The sequence below is a fragment of the Tamandua tetradactyla genome, chromosome 8 (genome assembly GCF_023851605.1).
Source record: "Tamandua tetradactyla isolate mTamTet1 chromosome 8, mTamTet1.pri, whole genome shotgun sequence".
NCBI lineage: Eukaryota > Metazoa > Chordata > Mammalia > Pilosa > Myrmecophagidae > Tamandua > Tamandua tetradactyla.
In genome coordinates this window covers 61442975-61461596 of record NC_135334.1, presented here as the reverse complement: position 1 = coordinate 61461596, position 18622 = coordinate 61442975, and the positions used below count along the sequence as shown (strand labels likewise).

At 38.3% G+C, this 18622-nt stretch overlaps 1 protein-coding gene across 6 annotated transcripts in view; it reads left to right on the top strand.

The window, feature by feature from the left end:
* Nucleotides 1–2115: 2115 nt before the first annotated feature.
* ANKRD42 (ankyrin repeat domain 42) overlaps nt 2116–18622 on the top strand; it is a 98797-nt gene continuing 82290 nt past the window's right edge. For all 6 annotated transcript variants that reach the window (XM_077113429.1, XM_077113431.1, XM_077113428.1 and 3 more), the window contains exons 1-2: nt 2116–2820; nt 6117–6280. In XM_077113429.1, the coding sequence (XP_076969544.1) occupies nt 2763–2820; nt 6117–6280 (222 nt within the window). In that variant the 5' untranslated portion in view covers nt 2116–2762. The remainder of the gene's footprint in view (nt 2821–6116; nt 6281–18622) is intronic.

Sequence of the window (18622 nt, the reverse complement as noted above, 5' to 3'; positions counted from 1 at the left end):
GATACCCTTTACTCAATTAAGAAAGTATCCTTTCATTGTCTGTGCAATATGAGCTCTCCCTCCTTCATCTTCATTGTGAATCAGTAATAGATGCTAATTTTTCAAATGCTTTTACAGGATCAATTAAAATCTATTTTTCTCTATTATCTGTTGTGGCAAATTTTCATTACCATATAGTCTAATGTTGGCCCATGCTTGTAAGGATAGGATAAACCCAACTTGATCATCACTTAATGAGAGCACTGCTGGCTTCATTTCTTTACCTAGGATTTGAGTGAGACTGATCTATTGGTCTTTCTTTTCTTCACTATCCTTGCTTAGATTTTGCTAGGGTTATGTGAGCTTAATAATTGGAACACTCCATCCTTCTCTATTCTTTGATCCTGGTGTAGAGGATAAACTAATTCAGGACATTTCTTTTATGATGATTAAGGTTTTCTATCTCTTGAACCAATTTTTTGAAATTCTTATTTTCCTAGAATATTGTCATCAACTTTAAAATTAGTTATAAGGTTATATAAAATAATTCCCTTCTGATTTTCAAAGTCGTCTTCATATCTATAATGTTGGTTTCCAATTTTCTTTTCTTCCTGGTTTGCTAAGAGTCTATTTTATTGTTTTTTTCAAACAGCAGCTGTTATATTGATCAATTTTATCTTCTATTTCATTAATTTCAACTTATATTTTAAAGTCCTTTTCTTTTAAGTTTATTTCGGGAGATTTAACTTTTTGTGCTTGCTGTTTCTCTGTTGATTTTTCTCATCCCTTCTGCCATGTGTGTATCCTTTAATGTTCTGTCATGTGCCTAATGACAGATGCCTAATTCTCTCAGTGACTTTACTCCATACAACACAGCATGAACTAGGGCCTTTACTATTACCATAAAAGTGGCTATAAGCACATTAATTTCGAGTCAGTCATAAGTGAGTTCCACTTCCCCACCTCCTAGTTACGTGATCTTGATCAAATCTGAACTGTTTCTTCATCTGCAAAAACAGAAATAATAAGATAGATTAAATCTGAAACTATTTGCAAATCATTTAGTATAGAAACTGGCCCAAAAAATATGGAACATTTCCAGGACCCCAATTCATTACTCTTAGAGGGAGCTGATAACTGAGGGAAATCAGTAAGGATGGAAAACACAGGTTGCAGGGGAATTGAGGCAGGTAATGCCCGTAGAGAGCAGAGAATTTTTATTAATATCTGTATTCTCAGCTTTTGGTACAAAACCTGGCCTATATATTTACAATAAATAATGAATGGAAGAACACAAGATAAGCAATAGAGTAGAAGAAATATTTGGGCCAAACTGCTGAAAGTAAACATTACAGTGAAAGAAACCTCGGATATGGAGTCAGGAGAACTGGAGCAGTTTGTGGACTAAAGACCGTGTTTGTATACTGGCTCTTTCACTTACCTGCTGATGGGCCTTTGGCTAATTACTGATACCTAGAGTCTCTTCACCTGTAAAATGGGTAACAACTACCTTGCAAAATTACTGTGAGAAATAAAAGGGGATTATCAAACAGCCTGGCACTAGCAAATGCTCAGTAATGACTGCGTCTGCAGCTGCTAATCTCTCCTTTCGGTTTGTTTCGATTATTGTGAAAGATAGGGTAAGAAAAGATTTTCCTCAACATCCCATCCAGCGCTGAAAAATTATGCTGGTTCTACCAAGGACGAAAAGGGGAAAGACCCCGCCCGTCCCGCGCCACAGATCACCTACGCAGACTGCAGTCCCGGTGACTCCACCTGGGTCGCCGAGCGATGGAGAGCGCGATCGACGCCAGGCTGTTACAGAGACGAGGCCTAGATAGACTGGGCGTGAGACCGAGTAGAATTTCACCGAAAACCGGTCGATACTACCTACCCATTTCCCTGGAGGCGATGCCTGGAAGAGAATGAAGGTAGGGCAGCCGGAAGTAACGCGAGGCCGTGAGGAACTGGAAATGACCACAGCACGCCGGAAGTTTAGCGGTTTCCAAGGCGACGGCTCCTATAAGCTCCAGCCAGGTGGCGGAGTTGAGACGGTGAAAAGCGGTTCCGAGGAGGGGGTATCGCCAATGGCTGGACTCTGGGGGAGTAGCAGATGAAGTCGGCGGCCCTAGCCACCAGGTTGGGAGGATAAAGGGCCGACAGGGCCATCGCGGCGGCGACTCAAGGGAAAGAGCGAAGACCAGGACTCGAGTGGCAGCGACGACAGGGAAAAAGTCAGTGAAGACGACGACCACAGCTGTCTTCACGGGAAGGGTAAAGTGAAGACGGCGGCTTCTCCCACAGTGACTCTAGAAGAAGGATCAGTGAAGACTGTCACAGTGTCTCTCGGGACAGTTAGGGGAGATGGTGGCCACCGCAGCAGTAGCCACCGCAGCAGCAGCTCTGGGGAGACAGTAAAGGACTACGGGCCCCACCTCCGTGGCGTTAGGTGGGGAGAGGGTGTTAATGGTGGCCACAGCCTCAATAGCTCTTGGGAAGGAGTAAGTGAAGACTGCTGCTATGCGACCAGCGACTCCGGGGTGATAGCCAGCGAAGACGCCTGCCGCGGAGTCAGTGGCTTCTGGGAGAGAGAAAGTGAAGAGGAAACTTCGCGTTTCAAGGATTCCTGGGAGAGCACAAGCGAGGCCTGCGGCCCGGGTTCAAACGACGACGGCGAAGTCGGCAGTTGCCAGAGCGGTGGTTCATCGGCGAGAACAACTGAAGAACGCTGTGGTAACAGGGGCCTAGATTCATCTCCTCCCCAGAGTCCCGGGAGTTGCACTATGCCCGGGGTGTCGGATTCAGGTTCCTCCACCTCCCCTCCGGTGACACCAAAACCCAGTGAGTCCACCTACCTCCTCGGCCCTTGCCTTTCCCTCCCCTCCTTTTCTCCTTTCAGCCCTCATCAGCCTTAGCCCTTTCTTGCATTTCCCTGTCTCGTCACTTATTACCCGTTCTTGACCTATTTGCAGTGGATCCGCAGAGTTTTTCAGCCCCGCCACTCCTCCTTCCTTTAAGCTTTGCTCCCTCCCTTTCTATCTCCACCCACCACTCCTCTGAGTCTTCTTGCCCAGATTGACATCAACTCTGATGAAATCTTATGGACCCTTTAAAGTTCTTTCTTGACTTCGCTGCAGCCTTGACCCTGTGGAGCTTTTTGCTAAAATTGTACCTAAAGTTGGAGTAAAATGTGATTCCAGCCCTCAGGAAATTAGCATTCTAATTGTGGAGAGAGGACATAAATATAGATAAATAGTAGTGTAAAATCGCATAGATTATGTGCCACAAGTTTGGTGAGTTGTTTTCAAAACAGAATTATGGAATCCTTGAGGTCAGCACTCATGCCTTGTTTTGTTTTCCTTTGTTTTTAGGAAATGCTTCAGATAAACTACTTCCTCTTTCTTGCCTCCAACAACTCTACCTTAGATACCTATATTGCCTTCTGTTTCCCTGTGCACATTAGAATATTTCATAGTTCTGTAAGCCTGACATGAAACATTGATGTTTGGAATGTTAAATTATAAAATATAAAATGATAGAGTGTGGTGAACTAAATATTGTGACCTACCATTCCTTTCTTAAAGACATATGACTTAGAAAGATAAAAATATTGATAAAATGTGTGCCAGTTAATAGCTGTATGCTAATTTGAGATCATTAAAATTGTATGCTTCCTAGTGTAGAGGCTATGTATCCCCAGGGCCTGGCAAAAGGCCTGGCATGTACAAGGTACTTAGTAAATACTGATTGAGTAGATGAAGTAACAGGTTGCATTAATGTTGACTTAAACTTCTTTTAGTATATCAGCTGTACTTGTTTTTAAAAGTTTTAGTGGTTGCCCTAGAGTTTGCAGTATACATATATGACTAATCTAAATTTACTTTCAAATAGTGTTATACCTTTTCAAAGGGAATGCAGGTACCTTATAACAATTCCTTCCTCTCATCTTTTATAAAACTGCTATCATTCATTTCATTATTCATAAGCTATAATCACAATACATTGTTACTGTTATTACTTTGAACAAACATTTATATATTAGATCTATTAAAAAATATTTTACTTTGCTTTCATTTATTCCTTCTCTGATGCATTTCATTTTTTTTAAAAATGTGTATCTGAGTCTCTGACCTATATTATATTCCCTCTCCCTTAAGAATTTAACATTTTGTAGAGTAGGTCTGCTGGTGATGAAGTCCCTCAGTTTTGTTTATGAAATGTTAGTTTTCTTCACTTTTGAAGGATAATTTCTCTGGATATAGAAATCTAGGTTGGTTTTTGTTGTTGTTTTCTTTCAGCAATTTAAATACTTTTTTCTTGCTTGCACCGTTTCTGTTGAGAAGTCCATTATAATCCTTATCCTTTTAATTCTGTAATACACCCCTCCCCCGACAGTTTATTTCAAGATTTCCTCTTTGTGTTTGGTCTTCTGCTTGATATGTCTAGTATACTTTTTGATATTTATCCTGCTTGGTGTTCTCTGAGCTTCCTGGATCTGTGGTTTGGCATCTGTCATTAATTTTGAAAGGTTCTTGACATTTATTACTTAAATATTTCTTTTGCTGTGTTGTCTCTTCTTTCTGATATTCCAATCTTGCATATGTTACACTTTTTGAAATTGTTCCATGGTTCTAGATATTTTTTTTTCATTCCTTTTTCTCTATTTCAGTTTGGGAAGTTTCTATGGTCTTCAGTGATCACTGATTCTTTCTTTGGCTGTTTTCAGTCTGTTACTGAGGCCCTCAAAGGCACTTGGTATTTCTGTTGCAGTGTTTTTGATTTCTTGTGTTTTCTTTTTATTCTTTCTTAGCGTTTCTACCTCTTTTCTACATTACCCATCTATTCTTGCATGTTGTCTGCTTTTCCCATTTGGGCCCCTATCACATTAATCATAGTTATTTTAAATTCCCTGTCTGATAATTCCCAAATCTGTGTTATATATGAATCTGATTTTGATGCTTGCTTTGTCTTTTCTGTGTTTTTTTCCCTGCCTTTTATGATGCTTTGTAATTTTTTTTGTTGGAAGTCACATGTGATATACTGGGCTATTGTAACTGAGGTAAACAGGCATTCATTGTGAGGTTTTATGTTAATCTGTACAGGGGTGGAACTGTAATGTTTACAGTAACCACAGGTGCCAGGGGCTTAAAGTTTTATTGTCCTTGCTTTTGTCTATGCTGTTTTCTTTGAGTTTCCTTATGAACTCTTAAAAAAGAGTTAGCCTTGCTGTTTGTAGTTGTAATCCACTTCTACTATACTGGAGTCCAGTTAGTGTGGTGGTAAGGTGTAGGGGACACAAAGTGTTCATAATCTTCTGATTAAACTCAGTCTTTAGTGAGCCCAGGTCTGTGGGCTGTGACCTGCACAAGTGTTTCTTACCTTATTTTTAAATTCATTTCGCCTCCCCTCAGGTGAGACAGAAAAGCTAGAGGGGACTGGAATTGGGTATTTGTCCTCCTGTAGAGGTGAGATGTGGCTCCGATAAAGTCTTTTTTGTAGGATCCTAAGTTTTTGTTATGCTGAATGTATACACCATATGTTTTTCATATGTCTGCTTTTCCCTTTCCCCCCTGCCAAAGCTATGAGATAATTTTTCTCAACTCTTAACAGTGATAACTTGGCTGGAGTTGTGGAGGTAAAAACCATGAAAGCATGTGGGCTCCTTAGGACCGTCAGTCCCCGGGAATTTCTCAGTCATAGTAACTCTAATTTCTTCAGAAACTATCCACACTAAGCCCCAGTAATTCCTCAAAATTACCATTTAAATATTCCTGCCAGTTTTTGATTCCAGTTGCTTCTACTCCCAGGTAAGCTTATCTCCGCGGTTTCTCTGTTTTCACTTGTCTCTCCAGATTTGGGTGTAGTGGTTTGCTTTGTGACCTTAACTCAGAAGGGTCTTAGAAACTGATTTCCAGTTTGTTCAGATTTTTTTCTTAAAAAGATAGGAGTGATGACTTCTGAACTGTTTACATATTGAAGCTGAAAGTAGAAGTCTGAGTAAGATGTTAATCACAAACATCCTCATGGTGTTATTTGAAAAGCCAAAGTGATTTTGTGGTTTCTGTTTAATTTTTGCTATTGTCTTTTTTTCCCCAAAGTTCTATAATACATTTTAAACTATTTGACTTTTTTCACAGGCATCAGGAAGAAGGTGCATTTTGGTAGTATGTGTGATGCCATACAAGCTGGTGATATAAAGCAGCTTTCAAAAATAGTGGAAAGTGGAGCTAGCATTAATGAAGTTGATATTCTCCATAAATTTACCCCTTTACATTGGGCAGCACATTATGGAAGCTTGGAGGTAAGACACTGTAAGAATTATTTAACTGAGGTAAGCTTACAGCTGTAGCAGTTTTGTAAATTTAACAAACAGGACCTTATGTTAGGCACTGCAGATATTTTCGATTCAGTCTAACTTGTGGGTATTCTGATTACTGTGACTTCATAACAAATTATCCTAACACTTAGTGCCATAAAACAACCATTTATTTAGGCTTATGAATGGACTTGGATGTCTGGTAGTTGATGCTGGCTGTAGGTTGGGCACCTGAATTTCTCTCCATGTGGGCTAGTTTGTCCTTCCTAACCATGTGGTAGCTGGTTCCAAGGCAAGCATCCTGAGAGAGCTAGGTAGAAGCTGTATCACCTTGTGTTTGCCCTACGCTTTCAAGTCATGCAGTCGATTTTGCCATCGTCACAGTACTATTTTGATTCAAGAGAAAAAGGCCCCACCTCTTTTTTTAAAAAAAATATTTTTATTGTAAACAACAAACATACAAACATTCTTGATATACAAACATTCTTGACATGGTTACAATCAGTGGCTCACAATATCATCACATAGTTGTGTATTCAGCACCATGATCATTTGTTTGAACATTTGCAGCCCTCCAGCAAAAGAAATGAAAAAAAAGAATTCATACATGCCATACCCCTTACCCCTCCCTCCCATTGACCACTAGGATTTCCATCTACTAAATTTATTTTAACATTTGTTCCCCCTATTATTTATTTCTTATCCATATTTTATGATCACCTGGATCCATACTGTAGATAAAAGGAACATCAAACACAAGGTTTTCACAATCACACAGTCACATTGCAAAAGCTATGTTATGATACAATTATCTTTAAGAAACATGGCTACTGGAACACAGCTCTACAGTTTCAGGTACTTCCCTCTAGCCACTCTAATATACCTTAAACTAAAAAGGGGATATCTATATAATGCATCAGAATAACCTCCAGGAGAACCTCTCAACTCTGAAATCTCTCAGCCACTGACACTTCATTTTGTCTCATTTCTGTTCTCCCCCTTTCGGTCGATGAAGTTTTCTCAATCCCTTGATGCCGAGTCCCAGCTCATCCTAGGAGGGAGGTTTACATCCCTGGGAATCATGTCCCACATATAGAGGGGAGGGCAGTGAGTTTGCTTGCCATGTTGGCTGAGAGAGAGAGGCCACATCTGAGCAACAAAAGAGGTTCTCTTGGGGTGACTCTTAGGCTTAACATTAAGTAGGCTTAGCCTACCCTTTGCAGGGGTAAGTTTCCTAGGGGCAAACCCCAAGGTTGAGGGCTCGGCCTATTGATTTGGTTGTCCCCACTGTTTGTGAGAATATCAGGAGTTCTCCAAATGGAGAAGTTGAATTTTTCCCCCTTTTTCCCCATTCCCCCAAGGGGACTTTGCGAATACTTCTAAGGCCTCACTTCACCTCTTGATGGAGGAGTTATAACATCACTTTGTAAGAGGGGTGTGTGCAATGTGACATATTGGAAATTTTCTCATGATTCAGGGCTGTTTGCGGGGAGCTTTTTTTTTCTTTTTTAATTTTTTTTATTGTATAGTATAACATATATACAAAGCAAAGAAGGAATAAAAGCAATAGTTTTCAAAGCACTGTTCAACAGGTAGTTACAGGACAGATCCCAGAGTTTGTCATGGGCTTTGTTACCATCATCTTAGATTTTTCCTTCTGACTGCTCCAGAACATTGGAGGCTAGAAGGAATAAATATTTTTTTTTATCACAATCAACATTTTGTTTCTTTTTTTGTGAAAAATAACACATACAAAAAAGCATAACTTTCAAGCACAGCACAACAATTAGTTATAGAACATATTTCAGAGTTTGGTATGGGTTACGATGCCACAATTTTAGGTTTTTACTTCTAGCTGCTCTAAGATACTGGAGACTAAAAGAAATATCAATATAATGATTCAGCAGTCATACTCATTTGTTAAACCTGACCTTCTCTGTATAACTTCACCATAACCTTTGATCTTTCTCCCATTCTTTAAGGGTATTTGGGCTATGCCCATTCTAACTTTTTCATGTTGAAAGGGGCTGTCAATAATATGGGGTCTGGGGAGATTATTTTAGCCACGATGTTTCCCTAGCCTGTGGGCCTCAGTAGGTCTATTCAGAATGCTTTCTCTCTACTTTTTCCCATCACATACAGACAGATTGCACTCTATGAAAATTGCTTCTCCATGTAATTTCTTATTTACTTCTGCTTTTTTTTTATGTCCTTAAGGTCCATTCATATTGTTACATACTTCATAACTTTATTCTGTCTTACAGCTGCATAATATTCCATCTTATGTAAATGTCACAGTTTGTTTAGTCAACTGTCTGTTGATGGACATTTTGGCTGTTTCCATCTCTTGGTAATTGTTAATAATGCTGCTATATACATTGGTGTGTAAATGTCCATTTGTGTCCTTGGCCACGTGTCCTTTGAGTAGAGACAGCATATAGATGGGTCCTGTTTTTTAATCCATTCTGTCAGACTATGTCTTTTGATTGGAGAGTTTAATCCATTAACATTCAGTGTTAATACTGCATGGGTAGTACTTTCTTTTACTATTTTGCCTTCTGGATTTTTTTTTTTTTTTTTTTTTTTTTTTTTTTTTTTTTAAAGGAAAGACAGAGAGAAGGAAGGAAGGATAGAAGGAAGGAAGGAAGGAAGAAAGGGAAACAACTTTTTAAACATTTTCTTGTTTTTTTTTTTTTTTTTTTATTGTATTTTGTTTTTCCGTTTTTTTGTTACATGGGCTAGGGCCGGGAATCGAACCGAGGTCCTCCGGCATAGCAGGCAAGCACTTTGCCCGCTGAGCCACCGCGGCCCGCCCATTGCCTTCTGGATTTTATATGTCATATCTAATTTTCCTTCTTTTTACCTTTATTCATAGTCTTCCTTTCTACACTCTTCTCCACACCTCTCTCTTCTGTCTTCGTATCTGCCTCTAGTGTTCCCTTTAGTATTTCTTGCAGAGCTGGTCTCTTGGTTACAAATTCTCTCAGTGGTTTTTTGTCTGAAAATGTTTTAATTTCTCCCTCATTTTTGAAGGACAGTTTTGCTGGATATAGAATTCTTGGTTGGCAGTTTTTCTCTTTTAATAATTTAAATATATTATCTCACTGTTTTTTTGCCTCCATGGTTTCTGCTGAGAGATCTGCGCATAGTCTTATTGGGCTTCCCTTGTAAGTGATGGATTGCTTTTCTCTTGCTGCTTTCAAGATCCTCTCTTTCTCTTTGATCTCTGACGTTCTGATTAGTAAATGTCTTGGAGTATGTCTATTTGGATCTATTCTCTTTGGGGTACGCTGCACTTCTTGGATCTGTAATTTTAAGTCTTTCATAGAGTTGGGAAATTTTCAGTGATAATTTCCTCCATTAGTTTTTCTCCTCCTTTTCCCTTCTCTTCTCTTTCTGGGACACCCACAACACGTATATTCGTGCGCTTCATATTGTCTTTCAATTCCCTGAGTCCCTGCTCATATTTTTCCATTTTTTTTCCTATAGTTTCTGTTTCTTGTCAGATTTCAGATGTTCCATCCTCCAGTTCACTAATCCTATGTTCTGTCTCTCGAAACCTACCGTTGTAGGTTTCCATTGTTTTTTTTCATCTCTTCTACTGTGTGTTTCATTCCCATAAGTTCTGTGATTTGTTTTTTCAGACTTTCAGTTTCTTCCTTTTGTTCTTTCCTTGCCTTCTTTATATCCTCCCTCAATTCATTGATTTGGTTTTTGATGCGGTTTTCCATGTCTGTTCATACATTCTGAATTAACTGTTTCAGCTCCTGTATGCCATTTGAATTGTTGGTTTGTTCCTTTGACTGGGCCATATCTTCAATTTTCCTAATGTGATTTGTTATTTTTTGCTGGTGTCTAGGCATTTAATTACCTTAAGTATTTTATTCTGGAGATTGCTTTCACTTCTTTTATCTAGGGTTTTCTTGCTGGATGAATTTGTTGTCTATCTGTTCTTTGACATTCTGTTCAGCTTTATCTGGACCTTTAGCGTAAGTTTTGTTTAACAGAGGAGAATTATTCAGTTCTTGTTTTCTTGTTTCTTGCCCTGCTTGTGTGGTGCCTTCCCCCCCACACACACTTAGGAGGGTCTACTTAGATATTATATACCCCTTCCAGATTTTCCCAGACCAAACTGGCCTCCTATCAGGAGGAAAGAGTCACCTGTGTCGGTTTTCCCTGAGGGTGAAACCCAGCAGGTTGAAATATTTTCCTGTGAAGTCTCTGGACTCTGTTTTTCTTATCCTGCCCTGTGTGTAGCGCTTGTCTGACTGCAGGTCCCACCAGCATAAGATGATGCAGTACCTTTAACTTTGGCAGACTCTCCCTGCTGAGGGGTGGTGGAGACAGAGGAGAGGTTGTAGGCTAGTTTTAATGGCTTCACATTACCATGTGCTGGGGTCTGAATTCCTTGATGGAGGGATTCCACCTGAGTTGGGCTTCACTCCTCCCCTGGGGAAGTCACAGGCTCCAAAAAAGCCCCCCAAAGAGCTCACTTCTGCCTATGCCTGGGACAGTTGCAGCCTGAAAAGTCCTGCCACTGTATTCAGAGGCAGTCAAGCCTTTGTAGATACACAGCCACAAAAACCTCTGTTTCCTTCTTTTTTTCTCCCTCTTTTTCTGTCAGTCCTGCCCCCTTGGCGCCGGGGCAAAAATGAACAACCTCCGCTTTGATCAGGTTCACCTAAGCTGGGGGCCTATTTTTAGTAGTCAGAATTAGTTAATTAGTTCCACAATTGGTGTTTGATTGTGCCCAGTCTCTGCTGCTGGTAAAGTCCTTTCCTTTCCCCTCTGGGAAGCGGCCTGTGGGGGAGGGGCGCTGGCCGCTGCAGCTTTGGGAACTCACGGTACTGGGGGGTACTCACAGCCGGTCCATCTGGTCCAGACTCGGGTACGCTGTGTCTCTGGTCACTGACGTGGCCCCAGGAGCTGTTCTGTACTGTTTCTGGTTATTTAGTAGGTGTTTTGGAGGATGAACTAAAACGCGCACATTGTTAAGCTACCATCTTGACCCGGAAGTCTACTTCTGCTTTTTAGAACCAAACCTAATCCAAAGAAGCTCTCCCCACGAGTTTGTGCACCCGTTTGCACTATTGTAAACAAGGAATTTTCACTTTGTTCTTTCAATGATTCCCTGTCACTTGGGAGAAATATACTTTGATGGTTCTGAGTTTGTAGTCCTCAGTGGGTGTTCTCTACTGTTTCCTTCTACATACCTGGTTGACCTGTACTTTGGATCTTCATTTTGTTATATGCTTTCCATAATCTTTAAATGGTTGGTTTTGACATCTTTGTCCACTTTTATCATTTCTTGCTTTTGAGGGAGAGGATTTTTCAAGCTTCTTACTGTGCCAGTTCTGGAGTTCTGCTGATTAGTCAGTTGATTTTTGACAAAGATTCAAATGCAGTTCAGTGGAGAACAGATAGTGTTTTCATTAAATAGTACTAGCATAATTGGATATTCATCTATAAGAAAAAGGAAGCTTATGCAAAAATTTGCTAACAATGGACCGTAGAGAAATGTGAAACTTAAACCTGCATAACTTCTAGAAAAAATATGAAAAAATCTTTGCACTTTATAATCTCACAAAGAACCTGTAAATAGAATGTATAAGGAATTGTTATAACTCAGCAGTAAGAAAACAAATACTCAAAAAATGAGCAAGAGGGCCACGGTGGCTCAGCAGGCAAGACTGCTTGCCTGCCATGCCAGAGGACCCGGGTTCGATTCCTGGTGCCTGCCCATGTTAAAAAAAAAAAAAATGAGCCAGAGACTTGAGCAGACACTTACTCTAAAAGAATGTATGAATGACAATGGAGCACATGAAAAGATGTACAATGTTATTAGCCATTAGTGAAATGCAAATGAAAGCCAAAATAATACCTCTATTTACTGAGAACAGTGGCAAAAACAAAACAAGCAAATACCCTTCTCCATCCCCCTAAACAAGCTAGAAATCAAAATACAAAGGGGTAACAAAGATGTGATGCAACTGAAATTCTCATACATTGCTGATGGGAATGTAAAATGGTACAGTCCCTTTGGAAAACAGTTTAGAAATTTCTTATAAAGTTAAACATTTACTTACCTTATGTCCCAACATTCCCACATCAGAATATATTTACCCAAGAGATATGAAAACTTATATTCACAAAAATCTACATATGAATGTTTAAGTGGTTTTGTTCATAATTGCCCCAAACATCAACCCTGTATCCTTCAATTGGTGAATTAATAAACGAACTGTGTTACATCCATTCAGTAGAATACTATTCAATGATAAAAACCTACAGACTATTGATGCATTTAATAATATGGATGTATCTCAAAGACATAATGTGAGTTTTAAGAAGCTACTCTCAAAAGACTAATCGTGTATGATTACGTTTAGATGGTGTTTTGGGTAAGTCAATATTTTAGGAACAGAAAACAGTTTAGTGGTTGCTAGGCACTGAGTCGGGGAGGAGTTCTTAATTACAAAGGTGGCATTAGAGAATGCTTTGGATTACGTAACTTTTTAATCTTGATTATAGTAGTGGTTACGTTACTATACATTTGTATAAACTCAGCCACAGCAGGCACTTTCTAGTACTTTCCAAAAAGCAGAGGGCTAGCCTTGTTGTAACTCTCTGCATTTAGCCCCTGGAGAAGGTTCTCTCCTCTCCTTAGCACTGATTGTCATTTTTTTAAAAACAGTTTTTATTGTTAAATATAACATATACAAAGAAAAGAAAAAAAGCAATGATTTTCAAAGTACACTTCAACAAGTAGCTACAGAACAGATTTCAGAATTTGTGGGTTACCATTCCACTATTTCAGATTTTCCCTTCTAGCTACTCCAAAACACTGCAGTCTAGAAGAAATGTATATTTTTCTTTTTTTGTGAAAAAACATATATACTAAAAAGCAATAAATTTCAAAGCACATCACAACAATTAGTTGTAGAACAGATTTCAGAGTTTGGTATGGGTTTTTACTTATAGCTGCTCTTTTTTTTTTTATTAATTAAAAAAAGAATTAACAAAACAATTAGAAATCATTCCATTCTACATGTACAATCAGTAATTCTTAATAACATCCCATAGTTGCATATTCATCATTTCTTAGTACATTTGCATCGATTTAGAAAAAGAAATAAAAAGACAACAGAATAAGAATTAAAACATTAATAGAAAGAAAAAAAAAAAACAAAAAACCTATACCTCACATGCAGCTTCATTCAGTGTTTTAACATAATTGCATTACAATTGGGTAGTATTGTGCTGTCCATTTCTGAGTTTTTATATCCAGTCCCGTTGTACAGTCTGTATCCCTTCAGCTCCAATTACCCCTTCTCTTTTTTTTTTTTTTAATTAACGGAAAAAAAGAAATTAACCCAACATTTAGAGATCATACCATTCTACATATGTGATCAGTAATTCTTAACATCATCACATAGATGCATGATCATCATTTCTTAGTACATTTGCATCGGTTTAGAAGAACTAGCAACATAACCGAAAAAGATATAGAATGTTAATATAGAGACAAAAATAAAAGTAATAATAGTAAAGTCAAAACAAAACAAAACAAAACAAAACAAAAACCTATAGCTCAGATGCAGCTTCATTCAGTGTTTTAACAAGATTACTTTACAATTAGGTATTATTGTGCTGTCCATTTTTGAGTTTTTGTATCTAGTCCTGTTGCACAGTCTGTATCCCTTCAACTCCAATTGCCCATTATCTTACCCTGTTTCTACCTCCTGCTGGACTCTGTTACCAATGACATATTCCAAATTTATTCTCGAATGTCTGTTCACATCAGTGGGACCATACAGTATTTGTCCTTTAGTTTTTGGCTAGACTCACTCAGCATAATGTTCTCTAGGTCCATCCATGTTATTACATGCTTCATAAGTTTATCCTGTCTTAAAGCTGCATAGTATTCCATCGTATGTATATACCACAGTTTGTTTAGCCACTCTTCTGTTGATGGAGATTTTGGCTGTTTCCATCTCTTTGCCATTGTAAATAATGCTGCTATAAACATTGGTGTGCAAATGTCCGTTTGTGTCTTTGCCCTTAAGTCCTTTGAGTATATTCCCAGCAATGGTATTGCTGGGTCGTATGGCAATTCTATATTCAGCTTTTTGAGGAACCGCCAAACTGCCTTCCACAGTGGTTGCACCATTTGACATTCCCACCAACAGTGAATAAGTGTGCCTCTTTCTCCTCATCCTCTCCAGCACTTGTCATTTTCTGTTTTGTTGATAATGGCCATTCTGGTGGGTGTGAGATGATATCTCATTGTGGTTTTGATTTGCATTTCTCTAATGGCCAGGGACATTGAGCATCTCTTCATGTGCCTTTTGGCCATTTGTATTTCCTCTTCTGATAGGTGTCTGTTCAAGTCTTTTTCCCATTTTGTAATTGGGTTGGCTGTCTTTTTGTTGTTGTTGAGTTGAACAATCTCTTTATAAATTCTGGACACTAGACCTTTATCTGATATGTCATTTTCAAATATTGTCTCCCATTGTGTAGGCTGTCTTTCTACTTTCTTGATGAAGTTCTTTGATGCACAAAAGTGTTTAATTTTGAGGAGCTCCCATTTATTTATTTCCTTCTTCAGTGTTCTTGCTTTAGGTTTAAGGTCCATAAAACCGCCTCCAGTTGTAAGATCCATAAGATATCTCCCAACATTTTCCTCTAACTGTTTTATGGTCTTAGACCTAATGTTTAGATCTTTGATCCATTTTGAGTTAACTTTTGTATAGGGTGTGAGAGATGGGTCTTCTTTCATTCTTTTGCATATGGATATCCAGTTCTCTAGGCACCATTTATTGAAGAGACTGTTCTGTCCCAGGTGAGTTGGCTTGACTGCCTTATCAAAGATCAAATGTCTATAGATGAGAGGGTCTATATCTGAGCACTCTATTCGATTCCATTGGTCGATATATCTATCTTTATGCCAATACCATGCTGTTTTGACCACTGTGGCTTCATAATATGCCTTAAAGTCAGGCAGTGCAAGACCTCCAGCTTCGTTTTTTTTCCTCAAGATGTTTTTAGCAATTCGGGGTACCCTGCCCTTCCAGATAAATTTGCTTATTGGTTTTTCTATTTCTGAAAAATAAGTTGTTGGGATTTTGATTGGTATTGCATTGAATCTGTAAATCAATTTAGGTAGGATTGACATCTTAACTATATTTAGTCTTCCAATCCATGAACACGGTATGCCCTTCCATCTATTTAGGTCTTCTGTGATTTCTTTTAGCAGTTTTTTGTAGTTTTCTTTATATAGGTTTTTTGTCTCTTTAGTTAAATTTATTCCTAGGTATTTTATTCTTTTAGTTGCAATTGTAAATGGGATTCGTTTCTTGATTTCCCCCTCAGCTTGTTCCTTACTAGTGTATAGAAATGCTACAGATTTTTGAATGTTGATCTTGCAACCTGCTACTTTGCTGTACTCATTTATTAGCTCTAGTAGTTTTGTTGTGGATTTTTCCGGGTTTTCGACGTATAGTATCATATCGTCTGCAAACAGTGATAGTTTTACTTCTTCCTTTCCAATTTTGATGCCTTGTATTTCTTTTTCTTGTCTAATTGCTCTGGCTAGAACCTCCAACACAATGTTGAATAATAGTGGTGATAGTGGACATCCTTGTCTTGTTCCTGATCTTAGGGGGAAAGTTTTCAATTTTTCCCCATTGAGGATGATATTAGCTGTGGGTTTTTCATATATTCCCTCTATCATTTTAAGGAAGTTCCCTTGTATTCCTATCTTTTGAAGTGTTTTCAACAGGAAAGGATGTTGAATCTTGTCAGATGCCTTCTCTGCATCAATTGAGATGATCATGTGATTTTTCTGCTTTGATTTGTTGATATGGTGTATTACATTAATTGATTTTCTTATGTTGAACCATCCTTGCATACCTGGGATGAATCCTACTTGGTCATGATGTATAATTCTTTTAATCTGTTGTTGGATACAATTTGCTAGAATTTTATTGAGGATTTTTGCATCTATATTCATTAGAGAGATTGGTCTGTAGTTTTCTTTTTTTGTAATATCTTTGCCTGGTTTTGGTATGAGGGTGATGTTGGCTTCATAGAATGAATTAGGTAGTTTTCCCTCCACTTCGATTTTTTTGAAGAGTTTGAGGAGAATTGGTACTAATTCCTTCTGGAACGTTTGATAGAATTCACATGTGAAGCCATCTGGTCCTGGACTTTTCTTTTTAGGAAGCTTTTGAATGACTAATTCAATTTCTTTACTTGTGATTGGTTTGTTGAGGTCATCTATGTCTTCTTGAGTCAAAGTTGGTTGTTCATGTCTTTCCAGGAACCCATCCATTTCATCTAAATTGTTGTATTTATTAGCGTAAAATTGTTCATAGTATCCTGTTATTACCTCCTTTATTTCTGTGAGGTCAGTAGTTATGTCTCCTCTTCCATTTCTGATCTTATTTATTTGCATCCTCTCTCTTCTTCTTTTTGTCAATCTTGATAAGGGCCCATCAATCTTATTGATTTTCTCATAGAACCAACTTCTGGTCTTATTGATTTTCTCTATTGTTTTCATGTTTTCAATTTCATTTATTTCTGCTCTGATCTTTGTTATTTCTTTCCTTTTGCTTGCTTTGGGATTAGTTTGCTGTTCTTTCTCCAGTTCTTCCAAGTGAACAGTTAATTCCTGCATTTTTGCCTTTTCTTCTTTTCTGATATAGGCATTTAGGGCAATAAATTTCCCTCTTAGCACTGCCTTTGCTGCATCCCATAAGTTTTGATATGTTGTGTTTTCATTTTCATTCGCCTCGAGGTATTTACTAATTTCTCTTGCAATTTCTTCTTTGACCCACTCGTTGTTTAAGAGTGTGTTGTTGAGCCTCCACGTATTTGTGAATTTTCTGGCACTCCGCCTATTATTGATTTCCAACTTCATTCCTTTATGATCCGAGAAAGTGTTGTGTATGATTTCAGTCTTTTTAAATTTGTTAAGACTTGCTTTGTGACCCAGCATATGGTCTATCTTTGAGAATGATCCATGAGCACTTGAGAAAAAGGTGTATCCTGCTGTTGTGGGATTTAATGTCCTATAAATGTCTGTTAAGTCTAGCTCCTTTATAGTAATATTCAGATTCTCTATTTCCTTATTGATCCTCTGTCTAGATGTTCTATCCATTGATGAGAGTGGGGAATTGAAGTCTCCAACTATTATGATATTTGTGTCTATTTCCTTTTTCAGTGTTTGCAGTGTATTCCTCACGTATTTTGGGGCATTCTGGTTCGGTGCGTAAATATTTATGATTGTTATGTCTTCTTGTTTAATTGTTCCTTTTATTAGTATATAGTGTCCTTCTTTGTCTCTTTTAACTGTTTTACATTTGAAGTCTAACTTGTTGGATATTAGTATAGCCACTCCTGCTCTTTTCTGGTTGTTATTTGCATGAAATATCTTTTCCCAACCTTTCACTTTCAACCTATGTTTATCTTTGGGTCCCAGATGTGTTTCCTGTAGACAGCATATAGAAGGATCCTGTTTTTTAATCCATTCTGCCATTCTATGTCTTTTGATTGGGGAATTCAGTCCATTAACATTTAGTGTTATTATTGTTTGGATAATATTTTCCTCTACCTTTTTACCTTTTGTGTTATATATATCATATCTGACTTTCCTTCTTTCTACACTCTTCTCCATACCTCTCTCTTCTGTCTTTTCGGTTCTGACTCTAGTGCTCCCTTTAGTATTTCTTGCAGAGCTGGTCTCTTGGTCACAAATTCTCTCAGTGACTTTTTGTCTGAGAATGTTTTAATTTCTCCCTCATTTTTGAAGGACAATTTTGCTGGATATAGGAGTCTTGGTTGGCAGTTTTTCTCTTTTAGTAATTTAAATATATCATCCCACTGTCTTCTAGCCTCCATGGTTTCTGCTGAGAAATCTACACATAGTCTTATTGGGTTTCCCTTGTATGTGATGGATTGTTTTTCTCTTGCTACTTTCAAGATCCTCTCTTTCTCTTTGACCTCTGACATTCTAACTAGTAAGTGTCTTGGAGAACGCCTATTTGGGTCTAATCTCTTTGGGGTGCGCTGCACTTCTTGGATCTGTAATTTTAGGTCTTTCATAAGAGTTGGGAAATTTTCAGTGAAAATTTCTTCCATTAGTTTTTCTCCTCCTTTTCCCTTCTCTTCTCCTTCTGGGACACCCACAACACGTATATTTGTGCGGTTCATATTGTCCTTGAGTTCCCTGATACCCTGTTCAAATTTTTCCATTCTTTTCCCGATAGTTTCTGTTTGTTTTTGGAATTCAGATGTTCCATCCTCCAAATCACTAATTCTATCTTC